Here is a 25,615-nt window from a genome sequence, read left to right as displayed (position 1 = left end):
CTTTTAATCTTAATGTAACATTAACATAGGACAACAGGACTGTGGAGGTTAAAACCACGGAAGGCAGAAACCACCTTCTGTTCATATTTTTGCTCAAAAATGCTTTGTGAAAAATACATGTTTTGGTTTTAAGTTTCTGCATTACCCATCTTTCTTCTTTTAGAGGCACATTTCTGGATGTAACTCTCACATTTAATACAGCAATCAAATCAGCCCATGGTTTTTGGAATAAAATAATTCACAAGTCATTTTCTGTTTAAATAATTTGTAAATCACACTGATTGCTTTTCAAACTTCTTTTTTGGGGGGTTGAAATCTTTTTTTGTTGTTTTTTTACATAGCCCCGGCTGGGTCCTACTTCTTGATTTGTTTCCATGGTCATGGAGTGAAGTGATGTTACCCGTACAATTATGTAATGGCATTACAGTAATGCTTCCTAATCTAAGAGAAATTACTAAAAAGTAAGCAAATGTTTCAGTTAAGTGTAATGATGAACTTAAAAGGTAAAAGTTTAATAATAATGGATAAATATTTCCGTTGCATCATAATGTTATTCTTAACTTGAGATATATGCGTCATACTGCTGTTTTATGTCAATATTGTCAGCTTTATTTCAGTAACACTGATGCTTTTGCAGTACATACTGTGAGCCTTCATTCACTGTACACATGTCCTCTAACTTTCGCAGTCAAGCTCTTCTTCGCAGACTTTTACAGCCCAGTAATAATGAAGCTAAAGAGCAGAGAGAAAGAAACTACTGAGAAAAATCACGATAAAAAGAATTAATCTGAGGTCTCACTTTTCTCCTTTCATTGCTCACTTGTTAGCTCACATTACCAATTCAAAGACTTGCTTTAATCCGGCCCACAGCATCCAGAGAAACAAAGCCTGCACTCAATCAAACTAAGTCCTGGTCTTCGGGGATTTGTAAAATCCACCAGGACCTCTGGGGAAATTATGTCTGATGTGTTTAATTCAGAGATATTAAATCCAGTTCCTTCAGATATTAAAGGAAATGTATGCACATTTTACGTTTATAGAAGTGTAGAAAAAGTTAAGGAGCAGTTAACTTTGGCCATATAGTGACAATATACATTTACTTGTAAAGGTACAAAGAACAACTATATATGCTAGATGTTATTAAACATTGCTATTTCTCAGTTCTATCACCAGTTTGACAAACTTGTGTTTTCATTTTCAATACCCAGTAAAAATAAAAAACTGCTTGTGTCATACAGTGTACCTGTCCAAATATCTTAAGGCAGGAAAGACATCATTATGTTGTCCATCATCCCAGACAAAATGTTAAGGTATATCATGGTGACTTTGACTTAAATCACTCTTCTTTTAAAACCATTCCTAACAACCCCCAAGACCCTTGTGGGAAATTACTCCAGTAATAATATTTCTGTCTACAATATCTCTGAATGCAGCATTGATGCTCACAGTTCATGGAGGCGAGTAAAGTAATTCATATAATAGTCCTGAGCAGGCAGGCAGTCACAATTTGCTCAAATCTCCATTTTACAGTCAAACTCAAAGCTCCAATTTAGTTTTTCTTTTCCATGCAGATCATTTCCATAAAATATGTAGAAATAAAAGTAGCACAAGCCATGTAAGGAAGTGACAAGACATATACTTATGTAAGGAGGAAAGACGATATAGAGGGCATTCAATGCATTTTACCCATGCTCCATTTTTAATGGATTTATCTGCCTTCTAGCTGAAACTGCAGCCTTAAATTACTCGCATTCTCCATGTGTGACATCATACGGTTCATTTTTAATTTTTATTTTGCAATGTGCATGGGCTGACATAAAATCCCCATTTTGACTACATTTCAACAGATTACAGCTTTGAAAAAATAATGATTACACCAATGAATGTGGTTCCTCCTCTGAAGTTTTTGGTCAGTCTAATAAACAGGCTTAAAATGATCTAACAATTATCTTTTGATTATCCATTTCAATTTTGCTAAAGCCCATTGTTCCACACAGACTCTAAATGGCTTAGCGGAAACTGTAACTAATCGCTATGAGTGAGGCATAATTATGCTTAAGTGTATGCATAATTCAGATTTCTTTCCTTATTATGTTTAAGCTTTGATTGAAGCTTTTTAGAACATTACAGGATTACTATTACATTAGCTTAAAACCAGTAGCACATCTTATTTGACCTTAGTAAGCAGAAAGAAATCTAATAAAATAAAAATCTAATCATGTTAGCTGGAAATATATTAAAAGGTGAACTATTATGCTTTGAACATGTTAGGATACGTCTATAGGTCATGTTAAACATGTTCATCATATTTCAAATACTAATTAGATTTTAGTCTGGGTCAGTTCTGCCTGTTTTGAACTCCTTTCAGAATGAGCAGTTTTAAGTCTCTTTGTCATTTTAAGTCCAAATATCCTGCTGCTGCCCCCCTCCGCCCCACTTAATGTTTACACCCACACCTGAAAATGGCTACAAACAATTGCCCAATTATACAACTGTAATTCTTTGAAAAGAGGAAAATGAGCCTCCTGCAAACAAACAAGAATGCAGGCAAGTAGTTTCTGAATGCCAAGTCAGCAACACAACATCTTTCTTTTCCAACCGCTATTGCACAACGCATACAGCGGTAAAACCAGCTGACCAAACGTGCTGGAACTCTGCTTAAGTTGCTGGGTGAGGAGCTGGGCTCAGCAGGGGTTGCTGACAAAGTGGCCGTTGAATGTGACTCAACAATCGGGAAGTTTATGAAATGACTCATTTTCAACGCACCAAAAAACATTAACTTATTGCCAAATAACATGTGGGTGTTTTTTTAATCAATTGGACAGATTTTTAGAAGCAGTTGAAACCCAGTTGGAACCATAAAAATGTGTAAAACATGAATTTTGCATAATTGTTCCCCTTTAACCAATACAAAGCTATGAAAAGCTATTCGTAACCTTTTTTTCAAGGAAATAAAAGATCGAATTTTAAAAAGATTGAATTTTAATTGGTTACTTTGTAGTTGTAGTACATACAACAGCAGAGGAACACTTATAGCGTTTGAATGTACTTTTATCTATCAAGTACTTGACACAAGGTCAATTTATGATAGATTTTATTACTTTATTTTATCTTTCAATTATGCTTTTAAAAAACCATATAAGTTGATGTGTAGACCGCAATGTCACCAAAAGCCCACACTATTTAATCTGTGAAAATCATTACAGATGATAGCATCTGTGATGTTAGCAAAAGGTTTAGCGAAGACATGGTTACAGTAATGCAGCTTAATCTCTGTGTGAAAGAGGTTTAGATTTTATTAAAAATTAAGACTTAGATAAGCAAATAGTCAAATACTTCCTGTGACAGATAAAATGTGATAACATTTGGTTAGAAGAGAGATTCAACTGTGGCTTATCCTCACTGATGGCCTGTCAGAACGTCATGAATGAATGAAGCTTTATTCTTCCTAAATCTGAGAGCTTCTCTCTTTCTCTCTCTCCCCATCTGCCTGATTTTCTGTTTATGTCCATTTCCAGACATTGTTTCCCTACTACAGCAGCAATCATCTCTCAACTTCTAACCTCTAAACTATTTCCCTTACACCACATGTGTTTCTTTTTTTTTTTTACTTCAAGTTCTTTCTGCCCACTACTCTTTTAGCTCTTAGAGCCAAGGAGAAAAAAAAATCATCTTTGATCTATTAAGTTTTTCATTCTTTGAGAACAGTTTCGTAAAACTGATTTCTGGGCTCTCTGGCTGAAAGCCACAATCCCATTGCTCCAATCTAATCTCTTTCATCTCCACTAAAACCTACCAAGACCTGAAATCTGTGATGACTGCATCCTCTCACACACATGCAGCCAAACACACATGGGTTGCTGATTACACTCGCTTTCTTTCCAATACCTTCCAGCTCACCCGTCTAAAGCTTAAATCAGCACCTTGCTGACTTGATGGAATGCTGATTGTGAATGAATGGATTTGAGCTGTGCCTGACGAGGAGCATTTGGAAGCATTAAGGGAAGCACTCATCCAGTGATTTGACTCTAAGGGGAGAGGAGGGGAGTTAGGCAGAATATCTGTGGTTAAGTTAAAAATCAGCTTCTTTCTGCTCACAATGGAACATGTGGGACTCCAGAACCACCAAGAAAACATGCACACATACTGCTATTTGGGCTGAATGTAGCAGGACATCTTCACAACGTGGCAGGGCATTTGATTATCCAAGAAATGGCCCCTCTGGTGGCATAAAGGCAGCATGTCTTTACTTTCTAGGAACAAAGCAACTCAAACAATTTTCATTCGTTAAATGTGAAAACGTAACTCGTTTCTCTTCACCGTGATCTAAGCCGATGAACAACGATGAACACATCGTCGTCTTGCCTTGTTAGCCAAAGCAAATAATGCATCTATGCTACAGTGAATTTTTTTGAACATGAGAAGCTGTGAAGGCAAAGAGCCCAGTGCATATCACTGGGAGGCACTGGGCTCTGAGAGGACTGCCTCGAGCCAGGATTACAGCTGAGTCTGGCCCAAACAGTGCTGCTTTTTCCTCCCCACTGTATTTTAGCGCAGATTTTCTAGATTGTCTAGTCGAGACCCTGAGATGACAAAGCAGGTCATGTTAAAAAAAATAACTCTAGTAAATACTCTGCCACTTTTACATGAAAATGGAGCCGCTGCATTCAACAGTTTCAGTAAGCACTGAAACCAAACAAGCAGTGTGGCGTATTTTTCATTAAAAAAGAAGACATACAAAAAAAGGATAAAAAACACACTTACACTGAAAGGGTTAAACAGAGAACATCGGGAAGATTTTCAACATGCATGACAGTGAAACAAAATGTAAACATAAGGAAAAAAGGAAACGGGATGTTTTATCAGTCAGAGAGTTGATCAATTTATCATGCAAGCAAAGCCAACATGCAAAGACATGGACCATTCAGGGCTTTTCCATTGCAGAAACTTAATAACCAGAACTTGTAAGTGCTCTGCTCCATCTCCCCTCGTATGTCTTACAAACCAGATCATTATACGTCTCTGAAAATGAGACACCACTTTGAAAAGATGAGTGCCTCTCTACACCAGAAAGAGGAGCATTAAGAGAGGCTTTCTTCTTATTTTACTTGAGTGAATCAAAACGACGTCAATATTTACATATCTATGTAATCCAGAGTTCGTTTCATAGAAAGAACGTTACCTCTAAAACTCTAGTTGTTTGCTTTGATTGGGCAACTTGTGTGATCAGTTAAAAACAAACATCTCTGACACTGGATGGTGGAGGTTGTACCGCTTTCGATGTAACTTTTTTTGAATTTAATACATTCCACCAAAAATATTTGGAAATCCAAGAAAAGCAATGCAATTAAACCATTTCTTTTCATTTGTATGAGTCCGAACACACAGCCAACATGATAAACAAAGAAAGAAAGAAAGCCTTGATGTTCAAATTGGACTCGGTGCATGGTCTGCTGGTCTCAAAATGTGGAATAACCCCATTAAATACAAACTAAAGCATTATTGGTATAAAAAAATTGCCAATTTTAAATGTATTCTATTTAAATAACTTTCTGAGCTTTATGGAGGCCATGGTGTTTTCATTATTTTAATCCTTGAAAATGGAGTCTATTAACTAAAATGTTTTATCTATGGTGGTAAATCAAACACCAATTGGTTCAAGCCTGCAGCCACACATAACACCGACAGAGGTAATCATTTCTAGCTCAAAACAAACAAACAAAAAATTTTTTTTTCTTATCCGTTCTCATGAATTGCAGGTTGGTAATATCCCACAGTGGAAAAGGCGTGTTTATGTACATCACTACCCACAGTCTTTAATAAATGTCCAAAGCAAAGCAGCAAAAACTCCAGGCATCAAGCCATGCAAAGGCATTTGTGAGTCAATCATGCAAATGTGGAGCCCACTAATGTATTCACACCTTCTTGGGTAACAGTACGGGAAAGCAGAGGGTATTTGCAGTGTGTGTGTGTATATATGGTAAATACATGAGACAAAAACACAAGGCAAACCTGTGGCATGGCAGTCGTGTATTAAAACAATATGATGCATCCTCTGAATCCTCTGAACTGTTGCTCGATATTCTGGGGAACCGAGGTATGTCCATCTCCCCAAACCGTGTACTGACAGCAGTGTTTCTGTTTTTCTTCACCCGGTGCTAGATAAGGGTTTTTGCTCCATTCTAATATAAAACCAGATCCTGTTTAACTTTAAATGTGATGTTGACTTCCTCATTATGGCCTTATACAGCAGAAACAGAAAAATCAACAGACCTATTATTCAGACCAGCCATTACCATCAATCTTTTCAGAAAGACTGCATAAAGGCGGGAAAGTTCTTCAACTCTGTGTGTCGTGACACTGTACGTTTGTGTGTGTGTCCGTGTGTCCGTGTGTGTGTGTTTGTGCTCCACTACAGCTCGTCTCGTGTTTAATAGCGTCTTTGCCCCCAGCTTGAAACATTGCAACCTCGTTAGTCCCATTAGCCCCCAGCAGCACCAGCAAACATGTTGGCACTCACGCTGGCAGTGACCCCAGGAGCGGCGCGTCCATCCCCAGCAGCAGTCCACCCTGCCCCCGTATCGGCACAGGCCATTGGATGATGCCATCTGCCGCGGCCACCTGTGAGTGGATGACACAATCAATTTTCAGTAAGTTATGAAAAGGAACTATCTAGCTATTATTATCTATTCGCAAACACTTCAAAACTTACATAAAACCTGTGCTGTTTCCCTGGAACAGCAGAAAAAAATCCTCACAAATGGGTTGTGCGGATTATAGTTGAAATATGGTGTATTTTATGAAACCTCTGTATATGAATCATTTTAGTGGCCAAGTACACAAGTGGTTTGTCATTCTTGGTTGCAAAGCTGAAAGTCCAAGGAATTCCTGGAGTCTCATTCACTTCTTTATGTTTCCCTACTGCATTCAAAGTATTTAGCTGTTGTACTCATTGAATGTATCTGTATATAATGTATATATATATAATATTTTTGAAACCATACTCTGTTCACTCCAGTTCAGAAATAACTGCTTAGGTTATAGCAGGACCTAAGCAGTTGCAAGAACTGAAGGAGATTGCAATGCTTTGTGAAGTTCCCCTTAGGGTAAAACGGTACAACTGTAGTTAGATCAAAATCTATTTTTCCAGCTCAATTTCTTTCAGCTTAAATGTCATGTAAAATCAATACCTTTTAAATAAAATCTGAGGAAAACATTTTAATTTGCAATGTTCAAGAAAGAATGAGTTTAAAACTGTCTAATCAAAATCTACAAATATCCTCATACAGGTATATCTGTCTCTCTCAACATATAAGGGGATGCGTATATGTGTCATTTCATATAGTGTATGAACACTTCTGGTTTCAACTATCTACATTTAGATTAAATTATAAATTAAATGGATATAATGTAGGGTGCTAACACAATTTTCCACTGCTTGAATGTGGCAGATTATCATTTGCTCCCTGTCAGCAGATGTTTCAGCACATCGAATCATGTGAGTTTGTGTGACAGCGGACTCGAGGTGAGTTCTGTAGGCTTGCCAGACTCTATTGGAATTTAGCTGCAGCACCAACACTTGCATACATGAAGCACATCACTGCAGAGATCTAGATTATGAGCTATTCTGACTGCCCTTGAAAATGCAGTATTTTCCTCCACTGTCCTTTTCATGACAGCTGAGGAAATCTTTAATGCCACAGATAGGATGTGCTGGAGTTAAGTTTATACAGAAATAGGTGATAGCCTGTTTCTTTCAGAGTTATGATGGCTGGATTTTTTTCTTTTTTTTTTTGTTACAGCATACTCTGTCCAGCACAGAGTTGGAAAATAGCTTTCTGGCAGATACTACAAGTGGATTACCTTTTTATCTACACCATGAAGAGAGAAAGGAATGAGTCCTTTTAAGGATATTGAAGAAAATCCAAGCTTCTTACTTTGAGAGCAGGGATGAGATTTTACCAGAGTCATGCTAAAAATAAGAACAATAAGATTTTATTTTTTTTTTCCAAATTGGGAATACTGATTAACCTTTAATAATGTCCGGAGCATTTTTGTGAGTCCCATCAAGTAAACAAAATGAAAGCAATCAATATCCAATTTAAGCATTTAAAAACTATATAAAAACCCGCTAAGCTCACAAGATTTATTTATGTACACCCCTGAGAGAAAGTTTGGGGTCTTTTTAAGTATTCAAGGCACATCCTTTGCAGCTATCCGTGCCCGTTAGTGTCTCCATGCCAAGATGAGGAAATGCAAATGCTTGTTCCTGCTGCCAATCACGTCAGGAGAGGAAAAAAAAACAGATGGATACTAAGTGAGAGTGGCAGATACAGAGAAAATGTTTGCCTGATGCCTGGCAAGAAAGAAAAGGTAGCCAGTCAAACAGACTGAAGAGAGGAGCACATTGAAAAGGAAATGAAATAAGTTAAAGGCAAGCAAATGAGAAGAAATATTAAATTCAAACAGAAAGGTCCCGCTAAAGCTGTAAAAAAACCAAAAAAAACATGCTGTTCGGTTTGGTGTGAATATGCTGTCTAGACTAGCTGTCATTTAAAGTGTTTGAAAGGTCTCAAGTGTTCATTCTTGGGTGTAAATATGCTTGACAAGCAATTGGAATGAGCTCAGATATTAGGATATTAGATGTTAGGATAAGATATAACGCAAATCCGACGCACTTCTTCCTGGAAAAGCTACTAATCTCATTTTCACTTTCCATAATTATCGCATCTTATGAGTCCCAGCAGAAAGCTATCTTTATTACACAGTTTCTAGTTCTGATATTGATTTTTCATCATTTAAACATCATACTGCAGTACCAATGATTGCTGCCATGGATCATGGATTATAATGTAAAAATAATTAATTCTATGTTTTTAAACTGTTATTTTTTACTGGAAAAATCCAGATGTTTTCTTCCACTTTTTCTATTCGTTTTATCAGAAACCATAAAAGACTAAAGCACCAATGAAGATAACCACTAGTTGCTGAACATTTGTATTCGACTACAAAGCAACATTGAGGTCAGTGAGGTCAATGTAAAAACAAGACGATGCTAAAACACACAGCTGTGATTAAACAATGCAGATCAAATAAAAAGAGCATCGCCTCCACTCCTACATAGGCAATGAGAGCAGAGACGAGATGTTGACAGGATTATCGAGTCAAACGTTTCCCTCTGATGGTCTTGACTTAATTACAAAATTAATATGGCGTCATGTTTTATGCTCCCATGGCTACTCTGACAAACTGATGGCTTCGTGAAGTTTACTGGATCCCAATTGTCATTAAGTTGTTCCAAGTGAAACAGTTCTGGTGTGTCAAACTGGGTCCTTATTTGACCTTTTACAGATAAGAACTAATCAAAGTCAGGACTGGGAACTGTGGGTGGACACTGCACATTAAAGAAGAACAGCTTGTCCTCTGTGATAGTCGACTGAATAAAAAAACTGGCATATCAATTTGAAGCTAGTATAATACCTGCACTTATTACTCTGAAGGCCTGAATAATGATCCAAAATTGGACGAAAGCCTTGAGGGAACTCAAGCAGATAATTATTACCCTTCACGCATGATGCGTGACACCTCCTCTCAAGTACAGTCAAAAAGAAAAAGCTTCTTTCCTGAGAGGCTGATAATAATGTGGATGCTATTGTCCTTCCATTGGATTACTACGAAACACACAGCAGGCCAATCTTTCATTTTAGACAGTAAACAGTTGTTAGTGAATTGCTTACAGAAAAGAAAAGGGCTTGATAATCACAACCATAAAAGTATACAGTCTGCATTCAGTGCGATGATGACCTAATCAATGTCTAATGAAACTATGGCTTACCCTGGAAGCATGAAAAGAGCAGCTGACCGGAGTGTTCTCATGAACATCACCTGCCGCAGTGGCATCCCGGAGTGGGAGACTCGCTTCAACCTGCAGAGCTCAGCTGAAGGCTTGCAGGAGTTGTTAATGTGTCACACCATTTTTAATTAACCACCTCTGCTGAATGCCCTGCCAACTCTGCACACACACACGCGTACGCACACACACACACACACACACACACACACACACACACACACACACACACACACACACACACACACACACACACACACACACACACGGCCAAGACCATCGCATTAACACGGAGCACCACGGGCTGCACAACAGTTATGGGGGCAAAAGATTTATATTAAGGTGAGAAATATGATGACATATATAATGAATTTTCTGTACGAGGGTGAATATTTGTTGAGTGAAAAGCTGGCTGGGTGGAGTAATACTGTATTTTAATCCTTTGTTGGCACTTCTGATGGAAAAAGAAGGTATTTGAGTTCAATCCAGAGCTTATTTTTGGGCTCATGCTGAAATAATGACAAAACAAATACCTTGTGATGTTCCACCAACATAAATTCCACTGAGTGCAAAAGTTAAATACTGTCAACATCAAAGCCTAATGTCTAGGTTGCAGCTAAAGTATGTTTGTTATGACAACCAGTCCTTAAAGGATGTGCTTTTTACTCACTGATTTTTTTCCACCAAAGCACTTGAGACATTTCTTACAGTCTGATCCTCCCTATATTGTATTCAGCTTTTTGCAGTTAAGCCACAAAAATCGTTTTATTTGTTTAAGTATACCTGCAATCAGACGATTTAATATCATCTAATCCATACACACACACGCGCGCGCACACACATTACACACACACTTCAAATTTGATCTTTAACTGACAACAACTTTATTCTCAGGTTCCTTCAAAGTGCCCTTGTAGAACAGCAACGAACAAGCACAGGGACAACAATGCTTCAAATTTACATTCTGAACTACTGTGAGATTTTGTACAACTAAAGGAATGACTATGTTGTTTTTCTTCACATGAATAATCATACACCAGGAGTATGAAAGGCACTTGCAACCAATGGTGAGCCAGGGCAACATTTACCTCAGCATATGTATTTTACTATCAGCCCAAAGCTCCGCTAGAGGTTCCAACAACTCACAGATTAGAGTTACAAAGGCCAAAAAACTGAGGATGAAACGGAAGAGGATAAAGCAGTTCTTTGTGATTCAGTTTTTGAGATTTACAATCAAGTAAAATTGTTCAATCAAGTTCCACATCTTGTCAATGCCCGTTTTTCTGGTTTTTCATTCCGTTTCTTCCTTTCAATGACTTCTGTAGTCTACAGCTGCAATTAATTATTTTAGTAATCGAGTATTCTAACTGAATAATCAGACAAAAAAAATTGTCAGGTTCTTCAGAAACTACTTAAGCTTATTTTATGAGTATCACAAACACACACACACACACAAAAACCATTTAAGTAGACAACCCATCATTCAATTCCTTTCTTTTTTTTTAAATGGCATGTCAAAACTCCATTTCAATTTCAACTCTGATGTGTGACAAAGAGGTCAAATCCTACTAAATCGAACTAACTACTATAAAAACTTTCAAATGTGAAATATTAGCCAAATATTTTTGATTCATGGACATTTTTTGTACAGGAATCCTTTAAGCCCTACTGAGGTCATCCATTTTTCCTCCTAATTTAAAGGTGTTGATAAATAAATGCAAGTCTTAAGATAGTCTATGCTCGTATTGTTAAGTTTATAAAGACGGCATCTGAATCGGTGTTTGCCATTGTGGTAGTGAAGCAATTAGAGAAGCATTTAGCACTTAGAAAATTACACCCCGCATTTTTCCTGTGAAATATTTTGACAGTGTGTGCGTGGGAGCAGGTGCTCAGCACCACAGGAGCATGCCCAGGAAACTGCACCCTAACATGTTTTCTTTACTCTGTTGTGTTTAAGCCTGGGTTTTGTCAACAACAGAATTTACTCTCAAGGCTCGTACGTTATCCCTGAGATGGTGGTGGAGAGTACAGCTTCCCCTTTCAGCCATCGGTTAGAGTAACAGAGTCAGAGCTGGCGACTCAAACAAACAGAGCAAATTGATTGATAAAAACTAATTGATTTTGTAGGGTCGGCTCTGGAGTTCACAAAGAAGATTCTAAAATTAGGGCTATTTCTGCTTTTATGGTTTCATTGCGGTGGAGTGGTTAGCACCAGGACCATACATCAAAGTAATCTTGGGTTTAAATCCAGATGGGCCTTTTTGTGTCCAAATTAGATGTTCTCCCAGGGCCTGTGTGTGTTTACCCCACATACTCCAGCATCCTACCCAAAACATGCGTGTTACATTAATTTGCCACTCCAAATTGTCTTTACAGATGCGTCTCTGTGTTGTATTGTGGTGGTCTGTGGCCTATCCAGGACATGCCCAAACTCTCACCCTGTCCCGTTGCCCGCGCAACCCTTTAAGGGTGAGGCAGATGTACAAAATTCATGGATGAGAGATAAAGCATCAGTGCATCTTCAATAGCATTGTAAAAAATAGAAAAATAAAAAATCTAATTTCTACATTATACTTTATGATGCCATACACCTTGACATTTGTCGCCGTGCTCTATGTCTTTTAGGCTCTCTGAAGTCTGCTCTTTCTACTTTCTTCTTACTTCCGTGCCTGAAAGCCCAAACGTGGATCTGATATCCCTACATAACCTGGCACCCTTTCACAAGCTTTGGATTATGACAGAGGATGTCTGGTATGCACCATTCGGCTGTGCAAGACTTAAAAACTTAATGACATCAGTGGTGAAGAATATCCTCTACTGTACAAGCAGCCTTTCACTTTCAGGTATTTTCTGTTATGACATGCAACTGGATGGGTTTTAATCCCTTCCCAGGAGCAACAGTGGCATGTTGTGGAAACTCTGCAGTAGGTATATTAAGTATATTGTGTGTGCTGCTATGGGAGAGCAGAACCATCTCGCCGACGATGCCTGTGAAGGACCCTTCAGGGCCAGATGGATAAGCCTGTTAGGAATGCTCTCTAAAAGGCAATAAGTGAGCAGAACTAGGTGATAAATGTTTTCCTTCCTTGCACTCACTCTCGGGGGGATATTTTTTCAATGAATTAATATTGAAGAGAGGGACTCAAGTCTGAGCATGTTTATACCCATAAAAATTGGCAAATTATGAGCATGGTGACAAGCCACTCCATCAGCAGGAATGTTAATAATGTACAATATGCTGCTGTGAAGGTTGAAATAAATGATTACTTCACAAAGGCAGCGCATGAAATAAAGTCTCCTGATGAGCCCTGTCAGACAGATATTAGCTCTGATTATTAGAAAGAAAAATAGCCTTAAAAAAAACATCTGTAATATGCAGGTATGCAGTGGCAAATGTTAACCCACTTCCAGCTTCTCTCCTCCATTCTGTCTCACACAGAAACACAAATTTCTGGCTGGCTGAAGCCTTTGATCTCCTAATTGCTTATTCAGAAATGGGTTTATTTGAAGCAGAAACTGGGTTGAAGGAGCTCAGCTTTGAAAAATAACCGACATACACACCTTCTTATGTCAAAAAATAAATAAATTAATAGGTGGAATGACAATGTCTCTCAGGGTTCTTTGAAGTCATTTAAATTGAAATTAGCTCAAATATTCGTCAAATAAATTGTTAATTTGCAAAACCTTGAATGCATGGGAAGATTCTGCTCTGAAGTTCAGTCCGCCTGAGAGGGATACTGTGCCTTGCAAAAATAATTAACATCCTCTTGGACATATTTTTTTACATTTTATAACAAGATGTGGGGAAAAAAAACCAAAAAAACTTTGAAGTAGACGACCCGATAAGATTATATGGGAATTCCAATTTTAGGGCAGCATGTAAAACATTACACCAGAAAAAAAAAAATTAACACTTCACTTCATATAGATAGAAGTGCCAAACTGAACGAGGTGGCTGTTAATGTTAATTTAATATGTTCACTAGGGCTGTAGTGATGCAATAATCTCACAATACGATACAATACATGATATTCTGCTCACAATACGATATATATCGCGATATTCCGTAAACGATACAATTTAATACACTTTTGAGATTTTCTGAAAGATTTTAGAGGGACAGAGTAATTTTGGTGACATTTTGTGACAGTTATAGAGTTGGATTGAACTAATTTAACTGAAAACTGATTAAAAGCACCAACTACACAATACCTGGCTCTGGTTGGACATGGACACAGACTTAAAGTCGACAGCTGGACAAAATGAATTAAAGAAGTGGTGAGAAAACATGTTTCTTTTAATTGAAACAGTACAAACTGTAGCTTACATGCATTTGTAAAGTAAATAATACCGTTTTAACCTTGACATTTAACATCTGAAGGAATCACTCTAAGCCTGATGACCTAATCACTCTCCTGGTAAAGCAAGCAGTGAGTGAGCAAGGTGACAGTTGGATGTTACGATACTTGCGGATGAATATCGATTTTTTTTTTTAGGAAAGAAAATATCGATATATATTGCAAAATCGATGTTATTACACAGCCCTAATTGTTCACGAACAATGCACTTTCTCCGCTGTCATTGTCAGAACTACAGGCAGACCAGAATTCTAAAACAGCGCAGAAAGTCAATGTCACCGTTCACAACATCTCCTTCTGTTCGCTGATTGGGCCGGTAAAAATCAACCGGAGTCAAGGGGAGAAATCCCAGACTGTGCTGGGAGTGAGATTTTTTTTTTTCAATTGCACAGTAGGGCAATAGCCAAGATAGTTGTTTGATGGCTTTGTTTAGTTTTTTGGTTATTTTAATGTGATAAGAAAATCAAGCCTAATTTAAATTTCTGCTCATCTTTTTTCAGCCACAAAATGAGAATTGCCTTGTGTCAATTTAGTAACTTGTATTTTGAACTAAATGTCAAATCCCTCATGCTTCTGTTTCTGACAAATTAGTTTCTGATAAGAATGAACCAACACGGATGCTTTTCTTGAAAGGGAAGCTGGTCACAGTTGATGGGAAGATGGATGAATGGGAGAAGGGCCAACAAGAAAAAAAAAAACAGTCAGAGGTTGAAAAGGACTTTGGACAGTGAAGATTCACCTTCCAGCAAGACTGCACACATGCAGCCAGATCTACAATTAGATGCACTAAATCATAGATCCATGTTTTAGGAATGCTTAGTCAAAGTCCACGCCTACATTAAAATCAGAGGCAAGACTTCAAAATGTGTATTTTTACAAGCTCTCCGTTTGAGTTCACTGAAGTTGAGCAATTTGGCAAAGAAGAGACATACATGTCTTTCTGTAGATGTGCAAACCAAATAGAGGCACACCCCAAAAGATTTGCAAAAATCCCTATAAAATAAGTTAAACTTTGTGGTTACCATGGGGAATGAAAACTGGGGCAACACACGAGAGGAAAATAATTACTCAGTGACCTTATCTGTGAGAGAGAGAGTTTGGCGAGGGTTTTTTGTGTAACTTTCTCCGTTTGGATGGATGACAATCGGTCTCTTTGTCTGAGCTCCTTAAAGCCATCTCAATATGGCTAGTGAGAAGTGATGTATTGTTCTGATTTTACACAAGTAACTTCTTTTGAGCTGTTAAAAGTGAACTTTGGATGCCATGCCAATCAAAGCAGTTTCTTAAAATAGGAATGTAGGAGAAGGAGGGGGTGTGCAGAAACGTGTACCACATTGTGCAAAATTGTAAAAGATAAAAAAAAAAAAAAAAATAAGCAAACAGCTTTAATTGAGATGAACCCACAGGCAGATCGGAATCTCTAAAAGGTGCATTCTTTTGGTGTCTGGCGTCTTCTCACAAACACTTGGTGGAAATCGTGTTTGAACATGAAGCACCGGGTTGTGTCCTCTCTCATCACTTTTTTTAAATCAGCCTCTGCACAAGACAAGAGCCGCTCGGCGTGACTTTTGCGAATGTAAACTGTGCTTCCGATCCGACAAAAAAAAAAAAAAGACAGCGTGTCTTCCAAGACGCGCACACACGTTTGGAAGGATTTGACCGATGCCTCGGTTCGAGCACACCTTGGATGTTTCAGCAGAGAAACTGTAAAACTGATGTTTCAGTTTGAAAGCCTCACAGAACAACCTGCTGACTGTGTTCAGGTGCAAAACACGCAAAAGATCGAACATGCAATTTCACCAAAACACCGCTGCATTAAAGTGACCCTTACCTGCCATCGAAGTCTGCACTTACTCCAAAACAGCAACAGTAAAACACCAACAACTTTATCCACAATTGGATGATTTCCATAGTTTACGCGCCCAGTGTGATCTCGGTGCTCCGTAATCCAAGAAGGACCGGGTGGGGGAAAAAGGTGACCAAAGCAAAAGCAGAGTATTTAAAACAGAGCGGGTTGTGCGCTGGAGCCTGAATGTTGTCGGGTGGGAAGAGTTTGCCTGCGTTCGTTAAACTGTTCATCCGCGATATCCAGCAGGAGGAGCGGGGAAGACAATCTAGCTTAATGCCTGAAAGCAGAGCGAGTCCCGTTGAGTGTGCGTGAGCGGGACGCACTCTGCCGGGAGAAGAGCGCACAGCCTTCTTCCCTCCTCCCTTCCCTTCCCTTCTCTCTCTCTCTCCTTTCTCACAAGTTCAGGTAGCGGTCTCTCCAAACTCGCAACAAGCTCAGCAGGCTGACCCCTAACTACCTTCATGCGTTAATCCAGCACCTTGTAGAAAAATCCGCGCAAGCACGCAACCTGTGCAGCACGTGGGGCGCCAGTTTTTTTTTTTTTTTTAGAAGTGCTTTAATTAATTGCATAGCCTGCAGAGGCACGCACTTGCACGCGGCCACCCAGGTAGATAGCACTCACGAGAGGAAAGTAGATGCAGTGGAAATGATGTATGTGGGAGAAAAAGTAACAAATGGACGCTCTGATGTAGCGTCCATTTGTTACCATAGAACTGGTTAGCACACTCCCAGGATGTAGACGAGATTCAGGTACGAAGCTTTCTGTCCAAAGAAGAAATTTGAAATATACACATTTAGTTGTTTTTTTTTTATTTACATTAACGTCTTCATATTCATATTTATTTCAAACGTACTTGATTACTGTACTTATATCAATGCAGTCTTCAGATAAAAGCTTTTTGAGGCTCTAATTTTTACTCATTCCTGTTTTAACAAAATAAGACGGAGTGTGCTTCTCATGACATGGATGACATTTCAAAATTTAAGCCAAAATTGTAAAATAACTCCACTTTTAGTTATTTCCATTATTTTTTACTTTCTTTCAATGCAGAAAATACATCTGCTACAATAATCTGTGAACCTTAAGAATTTAAGAACCTCAACACATACTAACGAGGATCTTCATAGTATTAAAGTAGGTTTTTTTTTTGTTTGTTTTTTTTTGCAAAGAAAGCTTTTTTTTTACAATCTCTGTCCCAGGGACAATGATTGTTGTACCCAATTACAGAGCTGTGATTGGGTACAGCAATGTTGCTGTTACCTGCACATTGGAAGATATGCTGCCTTGGGTAAACGGCACTCCAGGATCGCCTTCCTGCATCTTTAACATTAGTATACAGTATTTGATCACCAGTTAAAGCAGACTGTCAAATATTTTGGAGAAGTGAAACATGTATGCCTCACAAGGGGTGCAACTGTCAAATGCCATGTATGTCACGTTGGCTTTGATTTCAGCGTTGAGGCTATGCATACATCTCATTTAGACATAAGTTAGTTAGGGTTTATGCAAAGCCTTGATTGAGACCAGTGTTTCTCAACCCTGGTTCTCAATACATCACATTGAGGAAATGTGATGTATTGAGATGTTAATAAATTATGTAAATAAATTCTGCCTCTCTGCGCTCCTCTGATGTATTTAGTGGTATACTTCTCTAAAATGTGCCAACAGCAGAAGAAAGTTGTTACCAAAGCTCAAAATTATTTAGATCAATATTTATTTAAAAAAGGGAAGGAAATTAGTATCTTATTCCATCTCTTTCCCTCTATGTTATTTGTGTTCAAGTAAGCTTTACAAACAAAAAACAAAAAAATCAAATCAAATCAGGCAACAAAAAAAAACATGTCAAAAATGAACACTTTTTTTGATGTGCCATTTACCTAATAAAGTGATTGCAAAAGAAAAAAAAACATTCATACAATGAATTCATTTCTTGCAAACTTGCAAAACCTCCTGTGATTATAAAAACTGGCGGAAAACTATTTGGCTGGCACCAGTGGTGCATTAGGTGCTTTTGAGCCTAAGCAATTACTAAATTTTAGCCAACCCATCAGAGCGCCACATTTTCTAAAGCACAGAGAACAAAATCACAGCAACCATCTCATTTTCAGCTTTGACAGCAATCTACTTGTAACAAACTACCTTAAAACAACCCAGTGTGGAGATAAATCGTGTACCATCCTGGAGAAGAGGACAAATTGGGAAGATGTTTTGATAGTATTAGCATACTGTTGGTTGATCAAAGACCTGACTGGCTTTCTGTCACAGTTCATGTTGTTACAGCCTGTCACTTATTCTGGTGATGAATCTTAGTCAATGTGGTGGCACTGAAGTTTGACATGGAAGGTTTTGGAGAAAAGTTGATTATGTGTAATTAGATGATCGATCACAAAGTGAAAGCATGTCGCACTGTGATTTATTACATTAAAAACTGAGAAACCGGTTATGCAGACTGGCCAAATCATGCCTCATTACCGACAGCCCAGAGGATAAATGTGGAGGTTCTGAATGTGCAAATTTTAAAGAGCAGGTTTGGCCAAACTAAATAAAAACATATAAATGGACTTACACTGAATCAAAAATATTAAATGGTATTAAATATTCCATCCATCCATCCATCCATCCATCCATCCATCCATCCATCCATCCATCCATCCATCCATCCATCCATCCATCCATCCATCCATCCATCCATCCNTCCATCCATCCATCCATCCATCCATCCATCCATCCATCCATCCATCCATCCATCCATCCATCCATCCATCCATCCATCCATCCATCCATCCATCCTCCCTCTACCGCTTTATCTGGGGCAAAGAAACCATAAAGTAAATAAAAAAAACACGAGGATGCGGAAATTGTTGAAAATCAAATACTTTAATACTACAAACCTAGAGAAATTCAGAAACTTTTTCTACTGTGACAAGTGTTTTATTTGTGTTTTTTATTTTTATTGATTTGATTTGGTTTATTTCCAGTTTCCCAAGTGTTTAACTAGTTGCCTTATTGCTTTTGAATGAATTTGAAATACCTACCCAGTCCTAGTCTTCTATAAACCTACATAAAATAAACTATTTGATGTAACAGGGTTCATTGAGTAGACAGAGAGCTTGAAATGTTAAACTCTTGTGCTACACAGAAATAAGGGATGACATTATAGAAGATCATGTATGAGACTGAGTAACCAACTAAGGCTCTAGTAAGTCATTTAAAATGAGTAGACCACATCTGTGACTTATGACAGGAGGGCTGTCCTGTTTAGGTGAGCTGTTTCAAAATTAAGCCTAAAAGAGTTGCACCATATTTACGTCTTAAGCGCTATGTTGTCCCTCTAAAGCACAGAAATGGTGTTTTTTTTTGGGGGTTTTTTCGGGTGGGGGGGGGGCTGCATATTATTCATAGTCACAAAAAGTGCAGGTGTTTTTTTTTCTGGTTAAGGAATGTGGCAGTTGAAAATTTGAATATGATTGCTCCCTAAAAATGTATAACATAATAGCAGAATACCACAGATTTTAATCCACAACTGGGAAATTGGGAAATGCCACCTCTGCAGGAGTGTATAAGCTATCCAAATGCCAAATGAAGAGGTCTGAGAGAAAGAAAAACAACAGAAACCAACCAACTAGAAAAGGGAATAGTTGTACACATTTGCGAGGCTAAATGCTATGTAAATATGTAAACACACAAAGTGCACCAATATATAAATGCTAGCATGCATCATACAAAGGCTGCATATGAAGGTATGGCTCTGTTCAAGGAGAGATGGAAAAAAGAGGAAAAAAGTAAGTGGATGCATATTGAAGGGAATATAACAAGTTTAGCTGTAAATTGCACATGGGGGAATTTGAACTATTGCTCTATATCGTGGTCTTCTGGGAGAGGTGCTGATTGTAAAGTCTGACAGCTGCAGAGAGGAAGGACTACTGCTCCTTTGCACAGTTAGGGTGCAATAGTTTGTCACTGAGAGAGCTTTTCAGAGGCTTTACCATATTATGCATGGAATGAGAGTCCTGCTGATACCAGTTTTAGCCTTTTTGTATTTCTCTTCCAGAAATATGACATAAGAAGTTACATATCATTGAAGCACAAGTTGAACATTACTGAAAATGATTCTTTCTAGCCTTCTGCTCACATTAGCAACTATTAATGATTGATTGTAGCAGAGACAACATGAAGGCACTTTGAGATCAGATGATATGAAAAATAATGAAAATTGTAACGGAAATTACACTTTAGACTGTATTTGGCAAGTTACATTAGCAATCAATGTGGTTATAGGGATTGGTGCAGCTAATAAAGTATTTATTATTTACCGTTGCTTGAATAAAGGCAGACATATCTGAACATCTAGATACGTTATAGTCCAACCACCCCAACAGCTTTTTACATCTCTGCACTTTCTCTGGAAACTAGTATTTAAATTAGCTGTAACATACTTTTACTTTAAAGAGCACACACTCAGAAATGTTGTTAATGATATCTGGAAGTGCTTATGCACAATGTGTCCAATTAACCTTCTTATCACCAATTTTGGTCAGCTGAACCGAAAAAGTGGCCAATCAGAGGTTACCAGACAATTCTTGGTGCAAGAAAACTTTAGAGATAAGAAATATAATCTAAAATGTACTTGAAAAAAAACAACATATGAACAATAATTTGCAGATTTAAGTAATTTTTTTTTAAACATGAAAGCGCATACATGTTGCAGAAAACAACAAAAAGCAGCAGTTTTTTTGTTTTTTGTTACTTTTTGCATGCTTACTTCAGTAACCAAGCAACATAAACAACATATAAATTGTTAATTTGGAAAGCTCTTATCTGCTTGATCACAAAAGAGCAGATCTATACATAGGGGCCTACGTATAGAACGACGGACTGTTTACAACACAGGGGTATCAGTAAAAAGAAAAAAAGGTGGGCTGGTGGATAAACTGCTATAACTTGGGAAGCTGGATTAGTTTTGTTGCAAAACCTTTTTGAAAGCTAAATCTGGTATCCACACATCTGATTATGGAGATCTTCTGGATAAAAACTACTCACAAACGAAATGGCTGTTTTCTCTGAAAACAATTTGCACAAAGCACCAGATTACTCTAGACAAAAGCAAATAATCTTCTTGACTCGGCTTCGAAAATGACACTAAAAGAAATGTTAATTATCCAGTTTTGGAATAATATCGAGGTCTTAGCACATCCGCGTGATGCACTCACTGAAAAGCTTCAAGAGAACAATCCTTGTTTAAAAGTGAAATCAACTAATCCACTCCACCTGCAATAATAAGGCACCCCGGTCAACCTCCAATATCTTCCCTTCAGCTTAAATCTGGCAATTTCACAGGTTTAGATGCAAGCTTCTAGTCACGCCACCTGCGTATGCTCCTGCAGAGTCACAAACGTGAACAGGGAGTCAGACGCCTCCTCTTGAGTAAAAATCCCAGTCCTTGAAACAAGCTGTGTCTGTGGCGATTCACTTCGGGACAGACTGACTCTGCTGACAGAATTCAGATGAGTACAGATGCTGGAGACCTGCATCTCCCCCAAATCCTCTCTATCTAAAAGTTACCAAGCACACCAATCTTTTTGGCACAATCATTAATAAATACTGCTGAATATAAGATAGGGGACGTACACAGTGGATAGAAGAAGGAATCAGTTTATTTATTTTTTGACATATTTTGTCAGATCCACAAACGTTTGTGTAAGAAACCAACACATTTGTTAATTGGAAGAAATACGTAAAAAAATATAAATCTAAAATGTGTGCTCTGTATTTGTAGAAATGGAAAAGTATGGTACGACTGCAAACTTACCAAACGTGGCCACCTAAACTGGATGCGCTGGGCCAGGAGAGACCTACTCAGTGAAGCAGCCAAGAGGATCATGGTAGTTTAAGGTGCTCCAGAACCCCACAGCTTCAGTAGGAGAATCCAGACAGGACAATTAGAAGTCTTGAAGTTCAGAAATATGATCTTTATAAAACGCAAAGGGAAAAAAAATTGTCTCTCAAAAGTGGAAATTTAGCCAATACCACTGCTTAAATGCTGAAGTCATCATTGCCACAGGGAGTGGCATCATCATGCTGTGGGGATGATTTTCTCCAAGGACAGAAAAGCTGGTCAGAACTGATGGATGGAGCTAAACATCAGGCAGTCCTGATATAAACCTGCAAAAAAAGACCTAAAACTGGGTCAGAGATTAATACTGTAGTAGAAAAACACATACAGTGAACATATAGTCAGAGTTACAACGAAACAATCAAACCATGTGAGTCAATTGAAGACATGTAAAAATGGCCCAGTCAAAGTCCAGAACAAAAGCAAAAGAAAAAACAGCAAGGCTTGATCTTAAAATAATTAGGGAGGTGGGGGGGATAGTAGGGCCTATAGCACTCTTCAGATTCTACCTGCGGAAATGTTTAAAAAGATTATGTTACTACCAACTCACAATCATGCAGTTCATCATATAAAAATCTAACATCTGCAGATACATCAACATCTGTAAAAATTCAATGGATGCGAGTACTTTTGCAGGATGCTGGACCATTTACGTATCTTTTATGAGAAATATTCACTCTCTCCACAGAATTACACCAAGACTTCATTTAAACGTAACCACTTGGAGCTGAAAGCTGCTTTTTGCCTCTAAAGGTGCTTCTCTACCACTACTTGATTAAAACACACAGAAGTGAGGGTGAGATAGTGCAGAAGGTATTCCCTAGTTGATCTTTACCTGCAGATGAGTCTCGCAGCTCTGAGATTTCCCCCGCAGTTAATCAGAAGGCGCCGACTGCTTATGCAGATCGTCTGCAAGTGCGGACGTTTGATTTGCTTAATTAACAAAGTAAGTGATCACACATCGTCAGCAAAAACACAATCATGGCACTGCGAATTGGTGGCAGAGTGTCTCTGACAAACTCCCAGTTCAAAGAAAAACACCTCCCATCTTTTTTGGTTCCAAGTTTATTTTTAACTTTTAAAAATGCAGTTTGACATTTTCCACCTTTCATAAAACCAAGACGGCATGAAAACGGATATCTAAAAGAAAAGCTTCTGCCAATGCGAGACCCGGCATCAATTTCAACGATTCTGGAGACGCTCGGCTGTGCAGCAGAGCTCGCAGTCCTGATTATGCATCGACGTGTCCAGCTGGCTCTGCAGTCCTCTGCGGCGGCCTTCCCAGCAACATGTTGTTCTTCGGCGAACAGCTTTCAGGCTCCATGGTCATCACCTGAACCGAGTACCCGTGAGTCTCTGCAGCCCAAGCCCGGTCCAAGTCCACCAAGCCCATGCAGTGTTTTCCTGCGTTGGCACAAATAAAAACGATGAAATGCTGCTGTTTATCACCAAATCAAGAGTCGAGACAACAAACATTTTTTGCTTGAAATCCAGTAGAAATTCAGGCTTTGCAAGATGACCAATCAAGTCCTAAACTGGGTGGTGACGGTTAAAGTCAAATATGGTTATTTATTGGTTTTATTAGTGTCTGGAGAGGGGAATGCCATAATTTAACTATCACTGATTTTATAAGCTTTCTGGCAAAATGTAATTACAAACAAATTACCATATGGTAATTATGTTAATTATGGTAATTATTATTACCACAATTAACAATAATTATGGTAATACTTATTACCATAATCACTATTATGGTGATAATTAGAGAACTATTACCATAACAATTCTCTAATTATTATGGAAAGTGAATTTCAATTTAGAAATACAGAATATTTGCAATACAGAAAAACACAAAACCAATTAACATGTTAATTAAGTAAATAAGCATTTGACAAATGATGACATATGTGAGCCGGAAATGTGTGACTTTAAATGATCATTTGTGAAGGACAGGAGGCTCCTCTTTTAAGCTTTGTGACAGAACCGTTCTTCTGTGTTAAGGCTGAGTAAAGAAGCACTTGATCAATATTTTTATAGTAAATGAAATCCTCTATTGACCCCAAAAAGTTATTCTGTATATTTGGTCATAAATTGGGCCCATGCTGTGATGCTTCTGCCTCTGAACTTTAATGTAGAAATAAGGTTCTTCTAGTCCCACTCATCATTCCTCTTCCTTCAAACACAGCAGGTTTGACTTAATACCAGAGAGCTAAACATTTCCCCCATGTGATTAGACTGCTAATCACATCAAATATGTTGGGATCAGGAGAAGCTCTTGACATTAATTCATTAATTGACAATTTGCAATATTTGTGCCGTATCAACATGAGCTGGGCTGTGGAGGATCAGATGCCAATTTAACTCAACTCCTAACCTATGCAACGTGAGTATTTATTTTCACATATCTAGTTCAGGTCTTTATTTTATGTATTTAGTCTCGTCACAGAAAAAAAAAAAAAAAACTCCCACCTAAATTAGACACTGTTTATTGTCATGTTGCTTTGATGGTAAAAGCCTGACTAGCAGACTTAGGAAAGATAAGAAGAAAATGTTCTGTAATCTGATAGAAGAGAGCAGTGACAGGTGGTGTCAGATACATAAAAAAAGGCTTCAGATTCAAGAACCCTGGGGAGCTTTTCTGATTTAATGAAGCTTTGATAAAGTGGAAAGCTATCAGCTTGAAAAAGGGTACTTAGCATAATGAAAACAGTTCTCAGTAAAGATCCAGCACAGGAGTGGAGGTTTCACGCTTCCATCTGAATGGGACTCTGATCCGGCAGTTGCTCGTTTCAGTTACTTTTTTTTTTTTTTTGCTGTGTCAGATGTTTTTAACACATTTCACAAGATTAAAGCATCCTAGTGAGGTGATTGCAATATGTGAATAAAGACATGTTTACAGTGTAAAACATCAAATGAGTACAATAGAACAGAGTGGACTTATACCATTCTGTTCACAACAGTCATCAGTTGTGCATTGATAATTGAATCAATGTACAACTACAGGAAATTTAATAAATGGCTCTCAGCAATAGATTTCTCACAAAATGAAAAATGCTGATAAATGAAAGCAAAATCTCAAGGTCCAGCTAATACAAGGACTTTTCTCTAATTAATCTAATTTTCTAATTAATTTAATGTTCTCTCATTTTGAGTTGAAATCAACTGAAAAGTATTTTACAGTGAAATGAACTGCATTAAACTGAAGCCAGTTCAACTGAGATTTCACCTGGTCAGTTCAAGCTGCTGCTGGCCACGCCCTCTCAACTCGGTGTTTACATTAGGACCTCAGACAAGTGGAAATGGCTACAAGCAGATGCACAGTGACCGTGCATCGTTGACCCCAACAACAGATTTTCTAGGACTTAAAATTGATATGATCTATTGTAAGACCCCGTAGAAAACTTCTATACAGAGATTCTAAGAATTAATCCCAGCTAAGAAAACAGAGAGAGAGAGAGAAAAATATCTCTTGGAACAAACAAGACAAAATACTTGATGCTTGAAAAAAAAAAAAAAAAAAAAAAGTCAAGAAAATTAAAGAAACAAGTGCAAAAATTATTCACAGTTCGCCATAATAAATAATGATATTAACTAAAAGGAGAGTAGGAATCCTTATACTTTAACGCCACAAATGTTTTGCATTATGGAGACAAGATGGGATAAA

The 25,615-nt window shown here is 38.0% G+C and overlaps 1 protein-coding gene across 4 annotated transcripts in view; it reads right to left on the bottom strand.

The window, feature by feature from the left end:
- npnta (nephronectin a) overlaps positions 1-16,448 on the bottom strand; it is a 59,328-nt gene extending 42,880 nt beyond the window's left edge. Inside the window, exons 1-2 of one of the 4 annotated variants that reach the window (XM_008412137.2) lie at positions 16,040-16,448; positions 6,521-6,621 (exon numbers count right to left, since the gene is read on the bottom strand). In XM_008412137.2, the coding sequence (XP_008410359.1) occupies positions 6,521-6,621; positions 16,040-16,119 (181 nt within the window). In that variant the 5' untranslated portion in view covers positions 16,120-16,448. The remainder of the gene's footprint in view (positions 1-6,520; positions 6,622-16,039) is intronic. The other 3 variants (XM_008412146.2, XM_008412155.2, XM_008412164.2) reach the window with 3 other exon arrangements.
- Between the last annotated feature and the right edge of the window lie 9,167 nt (positions 16,449-25,615).

This window comes from Poecilia reticulata, linkage group LG1 (genome assembly GCF_000633615.1).
Source record: "Poecilia reticulata strain Guanapo linkage group LG1, Guppy_female_1.0+MT, whole genome shotgun sequence".
Taxonomy (NCBI): domain Eukaryota; kingdom Metazoa; phylum Chordata; class Actinopteri; order Cyprinodontiformes; family Poeciliidae; genus Poecilia; species Poecilia reticulata.
The sequence above is the reverse complement of the archived record's forward strand: the minus strand, read 5'-3'. Positions and strand labels throughout refer to the sequence as shown.